We start from the raw sequence: 10,839 nt of genomic DNA, 5'->3' as shown, positions 1-10,839 counted from the left end.
GAGCCCCTCGCCCCTGAGGGATGCTCCGCCGGCGAGTGCCACACGGCGGGACCGAGGCTCTCGGATAAACACTGCGGAAGGCTGAAAAGGGAAAGCTTACAAGAGGTTATACAAACTGAGAGGGAGAGACGGCTGCCTTCACACGTAATTCCCAGGGGAGGGAGGAGGTGGGTGACTGCCAAGAGGGAAACCACCTCGGCGACAGGACAGGGGAGTCCTGTCACTGCAGCGAGGGGAACCCCTCAGGGAGGGTCAGAGCAGCCTTAAGGGAGGCGGAAAAGCCCTGAAGGTGAGGATTCATTTTACAGGTATATCCCTCAGTCACTGTGCTCCTTGCCAAAATAGATTTTCCTGTGCCATTAAAAAAGTAAATCTGTCAAGTTAGGAACAGTACGTGATTACCGAATCTTGCAGTCCTGGTTAAGAAAATTAGTTATCTTAATTATGTAGTTAATGAAAGGTTTTGAATATGTTCCTGTCGTCTCTCAGGTGTCAGCTCTGCGCTGTGACTGGGTTGTTCAGAGACATTGACGAGGCAGGCTGATACAAGTGTGATAAATCCTCTCAATAACTATACAGAATTTAATTCAAATTATGTTCTTCATAAGAGGCAGATCACTTTTTAAATTAAACTGATGAGTACATTTATCTTGAAGAAACATGCACTAAACATCACCAGTACCAGGACATTTAACAACCCAGATTTGTGCCTGCAACAGAACTGCCTCTTTGCATATGAGGATAAAACCTGATACAGTGTTTTGGAATACCCAAGAGCTTTTGATAAACTATCTTACAGTTGCACTTTACAACTTGGCACACAGTGAAGACAAGAGTGGAAATTTCTTTTAACAATTAAAATTTTAAGAGTTTGAAAGGATCTACTCTCAGATTTAGAGGATTTCATCAGTTGTTATTACTTTCTTTGCATTTGTTCTCAGTATTCAGGGTTTTTTTTTGGCAAAAATACTGTGCAACAAATGCATTAGAAAAGGCAATTCATATCCTTAACTTGTCATCATATCAAAATATCCATTTTATTTTTGCAAAAATCCACAACTTTAGTAAACCTTTTTTTTTTCTTAAGTTCTAGATCTTGGCTTAGAATGTTGTTCAGTGATCCTGCCTTTATCTCAGGTCTGTAATGTATATATAGCAAATATAATTGTTGCAATAGATTCTATAGATTATAGAATTAATGATTTTTTTTTTTTCTTACAGAGTTTGGAAATCATTAAGATACAATTTATGCCTAAAACTTTAATATTTTTAGCTTTCAGGACTGTCTCTGCAAATATAGTACTTATTTTTGTGAGCATGAAAAGTACATATTCCAAAAGATTTTTATCTGCATCACCAGATGAAACTGAATGTTACCTTTATGCAAAGAGAAATAAAGCAGAAAGTGATCAAAAAATCAGAGAGAAAGAGGATCAGCAAAAGATAGAACAAAGCAGACTTTGTGGGAGCAAGGTCCAAACATCACCACATGAACTCCTATATTTTTCAGAAAGACAAAACAACTGGGTGTTAGAAAAACAGAGTTGTGATACAGCAAGAAAAACTTGTATGAGAGAGTTTTTCAGTTCTAAGGCTTGTAGCAATGAATTAGCATGTAGACTATCAGAAAATGAAGCGCTCACCAAAAAATGGAGTCCTGAAAATGAAGACCAAAATCCTATAGAAGATGACAATTCCCTGAATGTAGGTGGACAACCCCTTGAAACAGAGCTGCTCAATGTGTCGAGCACTGCTGACACATGCCAAAATCTACCGGTACTAAACCCACCCCAAGTGCAGCAGAACAACAGTATAGAACAAAATAATAAAAGAAATGAGGATAATGAGCTCAAACAAAATTCCTCAGTTACTTCATTAAACAGACACATGTTTCAGACAGAATTGTTAAGTCAAAAATCTGTCTCCAATAAAAAGTGGCAGCGATACCAGCGTTTTCAAATTCCATTTTTGAGTGGAACAAATTCTTTGTTTTCATGCATAGAACATAAAAAAAGTAAATTTCTGAAAAATGTATATTCTGCAGAAGATAAAAATTATTCCAGTTGCGATAAGGAAACTACTGCAGAAGAAGATAATAAAGAGAGAAATAATTCAATGTATATAATTCGAACATTGAAACCTCTTAAGAGAATACAACCACTGGAAATCCCTAATTTTCAATTTCCTAGGATTTCAAATAAAATAAATAATAAACAAGAATCAACTAACTTTAGGGAAGCAGACTGGAAGAATTTTGAAGGTGAACCATCTTTAATGCAATCTAAACAGACACATGGTGTGCAAAAAATATCTGAGATAGGGAAACAAAAAATGCAAAATTATACAAGCAGTGTAAAAGTTTCAACTGTTGGTTTTGAATTTAAAGAAAATAATTGTCCACCAATTAACAAACAGGAGCACAGCACTTTGGCAGAAGAAGAAGTATCTGGAACTTATTTCAGATGCAACAGCACTAACACTGAATATAATAAAATATTTGCTGAAAATTACTTCAAAGATAAAATAATGGAGAATTCAGAGAGTGACGATGACCAGAAGTCAAAGATTCACATTTACATTAGTGCTAAAAATGTTCAGAATGAGAAATATGTCAGCTCTAATGATCTTGTGCAGAGAAGGGGGAGGAAGAGCACTAATGAGAATGCAGAAACGTTTCATATGCAGATGAGTATTCCAGTAACAACAGAAGCATTAGAGAAAAATAAGTTAAACGTACACTGTAGTGTGCATGATTCCAACAGGGCTGTTTGTTTGTATGAAGCAGAATCAAAACTCTCCACAAAGGAAATACTTGATTTCCAAAGTTATGCAACAAAAAATATTACATTTAAAAGTAATTGTCCTTGCATTATTGTACAGAATTTTCCAGATGAGAGAGCAAGTTGCAATGTATTTATGGGGAAGGAAATGCTCAAATTAAAGTTTTCATTTCAAAACATGCTGTTTGGATGGGTCAGGATGTGGACCGAGTCTTTCCATGAAGATATGGCCACGTGTCAGGATGACAGTGTTACACCTTGGTCTCATTGCCATGACACATTAAAAGAGCAGTGTGATGCTCAAGAGTCAGTAAAGAGCACTATAAATAGGAACCACAATGATAAAATATTCATGTGTTTGCTGGCTGTTGTTTCAAAGCATCATAAGGTGGAGGTACTAAAGAAAATGCTTGCTTCCTTTTTCAGTAGCACAAATACTATATTGACAACTGAGGGGAAGTCTATGCAAGGAGAGAAACAGTCCTTATGTGGCAGAAAGCAAAATCAGTTAAACACATGCACAGAAAATTATTGGAGGCAAACCACAGGATTTCTTAATGAAAATAAAACGTATCCAGGATTTTTAAGTTCTAGGTTTGTGGAAAGCATTGATTTTGAGTTGCATAATGGATGGCAGAGAAGATGCTTTTATAGAACTGCAGGTGAAGAAGAGTATGCTTTCCTTCAAAGAGGAGCTCCCTTTCATAACCAAAAGATCAGATTATGTAAGGGAAGACATGTCAGGAAGCATCACCTCTTATTCAGAGAGAGTGAAGGGTTTACCCCTGATTTGAGGTTAGTCAGTCACAAAAACAGTATGAAAAAGCAAATTTTACCAGCGAAATACCTTATCATGCTGCAGGGCTCTTTTGATAGTTCTTCACTACACAGGATCTATTGCTGTAATATCACAAAAGTACGGTATCTGATAGGAGCCAATCTTAGGTACCAGAGTTACTTTCCTGCTCATTCACAATCGAAATTTGAAAAGGTACATAAGAAAAGTACAGATCAGAAAATATCAGTAAATGCCCTAAAGCAGGAGAAGAACAAACTAAGCATGAGGCTTAATAGTTCTTTTAATGTAGAATTATTTAAAGCTATCCCTTTTGTTTTATATGAAAATAAGAAACACAAAACAACTGGATATAGAAATGGCATAACTTCTACAAATGAAGTCACTAATGAAATAACATATACCACGAAAAAATTTTTGGGTAACTCTAGTTATATAAATGCTGATGAAAAAGAATGTGTTAATCCAAAAGAGTTGCAAACGAATTGTCATGATTTTCTTTATAAAAAATATTTTTCTATTTTTGACACATACGAAAAAATTCCCCTAGCCACTGATTCTGAAGACTTTGACCAGATCCCACTTGTAAAGCAAGACAGTTCTATCCAAAAAATGTTATGTGAAGGAAGTGCAGTCACTGGTTCAAAAGAAATTCAGTGTTTGCCTGTTGAATCAAACAAGGTCTTAATTCCATCTGAGCAGCCAAAAGCAACCACAGAAGAATATAATTCTGTCCTGTTGCTAGATAGACAAATAAACAAACATGAGAATTGCAAAGATTTAGGTACTTGTAGCCCACATCTAGCAAATAAAAAAGTAGATGACCAAAATACTTATTTATTTTCTGAAAATTTATTTCCTAGTTCCTCAAATATTTATCAGTCTGTCACTTTGCCACTGGATAGCAGCTCGTTTGTCAACAGAGAAATAAGTGAAGATGGGCACTGCAGGAGTTCCTCAAGTGCAGACAAACAAAAGGCAAGTGAAACAATTCCTGCCATGGTACAGTATCTATCCACGGGCAGTCCTGCCGTGACAGATACATACTTGCAATTAGCGGCTAAAGAAACAGCGCAGCTTGTTTTACAAGGCCACGAACCGATGAATAAGACAGGCAGTTCAGAGCCAGCAACTTTGAAACAACATCTTGAATATGTAAAAGAACAGGAAGAGAGAACTTATGAACAAATGCATGTAACTAATGAAAGTCAATGTGAGATTGTAATGAATTACTTGATTATGTCATATTCAGAAGATAAATCTGAAACATTCATTGCTGCAGAAGAGGAATTAAAAATGCCTTTATCCGTAATGAACAATGGATGTCTTGAAGATGTAAAAAATAAGTATTTACCCTTAGAAAATAAAATCACACATGAATTTGAACTGAAGAGAAAATTTGATTTAGTGCTAGAAGAGCTACGTATGTTTCATGAAATTAGCAAAGAAAATGTAAACAATTTATCTATTTTGGAAACAAACTTGCCCAACACCTACTGTGAATTAAATAATGCTGAGGGAAGAGATGAAAACATGACAAGGGATTTGCAAAGGAAAATACGTATTTCTTCTCCAGTCTGTGGTACCACAAAAGAAAAACACATGATTGACATTAATGAAAGTTCATTTCATGAAAAGATATTAAATGAAAATGAAGACCAGCAAGTATCTAAGGAATATTCTATTTCAAGAATGTCAAGCAAAGAATTGCTGCACTCTCCTGCAAAAGGCAAGCACATGGAATTACTGTTTTATGTAATTAAGAAAATTTAAATATTAGGCAATATTTAATTTGCTTTAAAGGTATATTTCTCAACTCAAATAATTTCATGTTTTCATGGAATTCAGAGTTTGGTGGACAAATGTACTTGCCTATGAATAGCCAAAACCAAAAAATCCCGCACTACTGCACACTGTGCTGTAACAGGTGCAGCTCAGAATTCAGCTGGTCAGCTCCAGGCTTGCTGAAACCTGCATTAATACACATTCTGTTTCAGATTATTCATCTTGTCTGATTTCATCACAATGAGCCCTAAATTCCTTAAAACAGTCAAAACCACATTGAGATGCACACCCAAAAAGAGAAAAAGTCTCAACTAAAACATGATACAATGTTTACAAAGGAGACAACTGTTTCCTTTCACTGATGACATGGACTCACTCATGGAATAGTTTGGGTTGGAAGGGATATTTATAGGTCGTCAAATTCAACCCCCTGCAACAAACAGGGTCATCTGCAAGTAGATCAGACAGCTCAGTGCCCTGTCCAACCTGATCTTGAATATAACTATATAACTCATACAACTTATATAGTTATCTTTGTTCAAAATTTAGATGCTGCTGGTTTTAACACTTTCAAATTTTTTCCCTGGAGAAGCTCAATCCCCATTACAAATAGGATGTGGGAAAATATGATTATTAAGATTTAAGAGTTTTGCTAGATAATCAAGAGATATTTAATGAGTTGAGGAAGGACACTGGGAAGAAAACCCTGCAAATGCTCTACCTTGCATAAATAACTCAAAAGTGATAAGTAAATTATTCAAAAAAGCACAACTCTTCAGACTGTGTATTTGTCAGATTTTGGACCTGAAATTCAGTTTGCAGAAGTGATGAGATCTCACAGCTGCAAACAAAATTGCTGAGGTTTATGCTTTGGTCACATTTGGTAAATTACCTGACAAAAATGCAGCTATCTCAAAATTGTCATCAGAGCTAAATTTCTCAGTGCTTTGGCTCTAAATTTATATAGTGAACATTTCAGAGGGGATATGAAAGTAAGTAGTGTCTGGGAAGAAATTGTTAAGGTGTCACAGAAAAACCCCAGAAGGAATTCTGTTCAGTAGAGCTTTAACAATATAATGTGCTGCAAGTCACACCTGAATGCTTTGCAGAGCATGAAAACTTAACAGATACTGGGAAAATGGCTCAGCAAGTGATCACTTTTCTGCTTAAGCCTGGAATAAGAAGATCCAAGTGGAGCAACTGATATGTCAGCAGAGGATTAAAAACTGCATTATTGCATTTATGTAAAGGAGAACTTCATGAGGTGTAGAAGCAACTTTTTGCAAGCCTCTGAGAATGAGACTTTGTGGCTTCATTAACATTACCTATAGTGTGCACATACATGTTTTAATGAAATCAACAAGAACCACAAATTAATTACTAGATGAAACAAACGTAATTATTTGCTTCTAATAATCAAATAAAAAACTTAAATGTATTTTTTTTTGTTTGTTTTAACACTATTTAGGTGCAGCCTATAGATATCCATACACATGGGATCCAGTATTTTTACCCGGCACGCTTTTTAAGGAACAAAGCTATAATTTACAGAAAGAAGGAGGTAATAGTTACATTATGCTGCAATTTATACCACAAATCCCAGTGCTAATAGACTTACTTCTCAAACATTTGTATTTTTTTTTCTTCCCTTTTTATTTCTATCTCCAGAAATCACATTTGGTTTAGTTGTAGGTTACTAGAAAAGTGTCCTGTCTTCGGCTTGGTTCACAGAACAAGCCATACTGATGAGTATTTTTGTTCTTTGGAGAGAAGAAAAGAACTTTAACAACATGGGGTTTCCTTTGTTGCTTATTTTGGAGCCATTTGGAACAAACATCTTTGGGCCTTCGATCATTGTAATATAGCCAAGATATACTACAGGGAGAACATGATTCACTGTACTTTTTTTGAAGATTTGCAGTTTTGTACCCATTGTGGAAGGAAATCCAGAAGGATATTGTAAAGTGATCTTTTAGGATTTCAAAACACATGTTTTGGCAGTTTTTCCAACATATGGAAACAGTAAAACAAGGCATTTGGTTTATTCTGAAATGAAATTCAAAAACTTTGTCAAGGAAAGGCTATAAATAAACTTCTGCTTTACTTAGTGAAATCATCTACTGCTATTTTGACTTTTATTCCCCATTGCATCGGTTAAAACTGTTGGACAACTTTCTGGTTTGAGAATTCAGAAACTGTTTCCTTTTCTCAGGCCATTCTGGGAAATAAAGAGACTGAAAAACAGTTACAGATGAACTCTGGTGTTCTTTTCACCTATATTTTATTGAAGTTATGTCATCTTGTAAAAATATTTCATATACCAAAAGCAAAATGTTACAGAAAATTCTGCTTTACTTCTTTGCTCTTTGTCACTACTCTTTAAGATGTTATAATTTTTGTGATGTGGATTCTAGTTTCTGACTTACATAGTAGGTATTGTTATTGCTTAGGGAAATTCAGATTCCAGAATGCTGTATTGTACATAACACACCAAGGGGGTTGATATTAACATCTTCTTGGAAGTCTTGTTCAGATGAGATTGAAACTTGCTAAGTGAAACAGTGTTCCTCCCATGACTGAAGCTGGATGTTTTTCCTTTTCTTCTTTCCCTGCTGTTTTGTGCTGCAGGGTTAAGGACAAAGGAAATTAGATGATTTCTCCATTGCTGTTATGTCTATTTCCTTTACATTGCTTCCTCGTGTTCTCTAAATTTCCATCTGAGCTTCTCCAGAAATGTTCGGGAAGAGACCTTAGCAATGAGTGTCTCCTTTTTTCCTCCATGATTGCTGAGGAATTGTGCAGGTTGTTAGGGCAGTGGTATATTTCTAGGGCATTTTATACCTTTTTTTTTTCCAGTGTTTTGTCAGAATCAACAGGAACCTAGTATTCTTCCAGTAGAAGAACCTGAAAAAATTGAGTGTTCCCCTCATCATCCTTCTCAGATGATGGCAAATAGGAAACTGTTGAGTATCATCTTTCCTTGAGGAGATACATTGGCAGAGACAGTTCTCTTCCATTTACACTGAAAGTTGCCTTGGAGGTTATTCTGAAACCAGGTTTTGTCAGGGGAAATACTATACTTACTGTACTGATAGGAGTTAATGTCAGAAGTTATGCTGATGTGTGACTGTCTCCCTCTATTTTTCAGTAGGATTCTGCCCCATCACATCTTGTCACAGAACCTGTGATTGCTTTGGAAAGGAGATACCTATGTGGGACAAGAAGATTTATACTCCAGTAGCTTTACAGTTTACTGTGACTAACAACCATGCTTTCCTGGCTACCTATAAACCCACAACACTTGACTGACTTTCAGTGCATGCCTTTCCTCTTCCAGCTGGCTCTTACAAGTCTTACAAAAGACATAGCAGCACTGCTGTCTCATCATTGACTTAAGAACAGAACTCTGGGATTTTTTTCTCATCCCACCATTCAAAATTCTTGTAAAAGTCTTAGAGAAATTTTTCTCTCCCATTACTAGGATACCAGCTGAATACCTAAAACTCTTATACACACACAATTTGATGTTCTAGCTAACTGCTCAGTGCTTCATTGTTTTATAGAATGATGCAGAATAGAACTGGAAAAGATCTTGAGAAATTTGACCCCTTCTTCTTCCAGATGAATCATTGTCCTAATCTCTAGTTAACAAGGTCATGGGTCTTCTATTCTGCCCCAGTGAGTATTATTTTATGCAAAACAGAACAACTTCTAAAGGATGACTGATACTACACTGATCAGTGCTAGAGATCACTACATGGTGCATACCTTACCTAATAGAATGTGGAACAGAAAATAGACATCATCCTATCCTGCTTTATGTAAAATGAGAGGCACAGGGCAAGACATCAGCCTAATTGTGAGTATTAAAGTGTATCCACCTCAGCATGTCCACTCTGTCCTGAAATGTTAACTTGTATCAAATTGTGAGCCTTTGCAGTCTGTTAGGAAAGTTATGTAATGTTGGGCTGAAGATTATTCTAATCAGAAAGAATCTGCACATGACCCAGCTGCAAGCATTTCCTTCTCAGCCCAAAAGAATCTGTTAGATGCTCTGCAGCAGACTGGAGGTGGGATAGGATGAAGTAAAGGATTGCTTAATTAATATTGGTCTAATTTATCTATTTTGTTAGGATGTGATTCTTGTCTATATCATACAGAATTCTGGGTCTGCTTTCATTTTTGATTCTTTCTTTTAAATATAGGATACTTTTTTTCTCGTGATGTCATAAGAGTACAGCCTCTTAAAACCTGCAAGGGCCCCATCAGGATTGGGCTGTCAAGAAAGGCTCGGCCAAAGAAGCTTCATCCTTATCTGAAATGACTTCCTGGATTCTTTTACCAACCTTCACATCTGGGATAACTCTGCTTGAAAACTGTTGAAATGTTTTAACATTAATTTTTTTTGGTACTTTGATCTTTGTGGTTTAAGGGGTTTTAGATATTAATATTTCAGTATTTGTTAGTGATTTATTTAGAAATACTCCTGTGAATACTTGATAGCAAAGGGATTTATAATGAATGTTACTAGTAGAAGTTTTAATGGAAGGGTGAATTCCTTTTAAAGTTTATGTAATATTAATAAAATCTGTCATGTATTTTTCATCTATTAAAATATACAGTTGAAATTTTCTGCCACATCCACACATCCTTAGAATCCTCTGTGTGTTTATGTAGTTTTAAAAACTCAGTAAGTATTTTTAAAGAGATTTGTTACAAATGTTTAGAGTGATGTAGAAGAGAATTTCAGGAAGTTAAGTTTAGATTGCTAAAAGGAAGATTATGTTTTAGGCCTCAGTGGCAGTTTCCTCTGAGGTATTTCCAGTTCCATGTACTTGTCCCATTAGACAAAGAGTTGGAATAAAGCTATAAATGCTACAGACAGATTGTCTCATCTGAAGGTACTGATTCCATTGCGTACATCATGGAGGCAAAATAACAGTGCATAAATTCTGAAGATCATGTATCTTGAGAAATGGGGACATTTGGAATGCTCTGAAGCATGCAGATTTTGGTTAGGGACATCTAATTGTTACTATACTGATATTTTTGTTATAAAGAATAGAGGCAGTTTCAACTGAATAAAAGCACAACAAGAAACAAACATGAGTGAAGTCTGAAAAAAATTCCTGAAGTGTCAGAACAAGAGTAATCTAATAACAGGCGTTCAGAAGAAAGCATAAAGCCATCTGTGATTGCACAGAGTTTTTTAGACAGAGAATATTTCACCCTGCAGTGGATAAGAGAGTATTCCAGGTACAGAACAGTGATGGAATGACAAAAATAATAATATGTGGTTGCAGCTGACACAAGGAAACTGAGCAAGTGAATTGATAGGGAATTTATCTGCAGATAAAATTTTTTATAGAATCTCTAGCACCAGTGCAAAGACAAAGTAACTTCAAAGTTTAATTTCTTTAGCAGCGACATTCAGAATATATCATATGTAATAGTAAGCATATCAGTATGTTTATGTTA

The 10,839-nt window shown here is 35.8% G+C and overlaps 1 protein-coding gene across 4 annotated transcripts; it reads left to right on the top strand.

Moving 5' to 3' along the window:
* Positions 1-221: 221 nt before the first annotated feature.
* RAD51AP2 (RAD51 associated protein 2) lies at positions 222-10,620 on the top strand. Of its 4 annotated transcripts, XM_053973516.1 has the most exons (5): positions 222-289; positions 1,088-1,137; positions 4,440-5,305; positions 6,830-6,922; positions 9,567-10,620. In XM_053973516.1, the coding sequence occupies exons 3-5, from the start codon at positions 4,576-4,578 to the stop codon at positions 9,683-9,685; spliced, it is 942 nt and encodes a 313-aa protein (XP_053829491.1). In that variant the 5' UTR covers positions 222-289; positions 1,088-1,137; positions 4,440-4,575; the 3' UTR covers positions 9,686-10,620. The 4 variants fall into 4 exon arrangements, with proteins under 4 accessions (XP_053829491.1, XP_053829492.1, XP_053829489.1 ...); XM_053973517.1 differs by lacking the exon at positions 1,088-1,137 and having other exon boundaries at positions 226-289; XM_053973514.1 differs by lacking the exons at positions 222-289; positions 1,088-1,137 and having other exon boundaries at positions 3,326-5,305.
* Positions 10,621-10,839: the final 219 nt, after the last annotated feature.

The sequence above is a fragment of the Vidua macroura genome, chromosome 3 (genome assembly GCF_024509145.1).
Source record: "Vidua macroura isolate BioBank_ID:100142 chromosome 3, ASM2450914v1, whole genome shotgun sequence".
Classification (NCBI taxonomy): Eukaryota; Metazoa; Chordata; class Aves; order Passeriformes; family Viduidae; genus Vidua; species Vidua macroura.
Note: the sequence above shows the minus strand (reverse complement) of the source record. Positions and strands in the feature narration are given on the sequence as shown.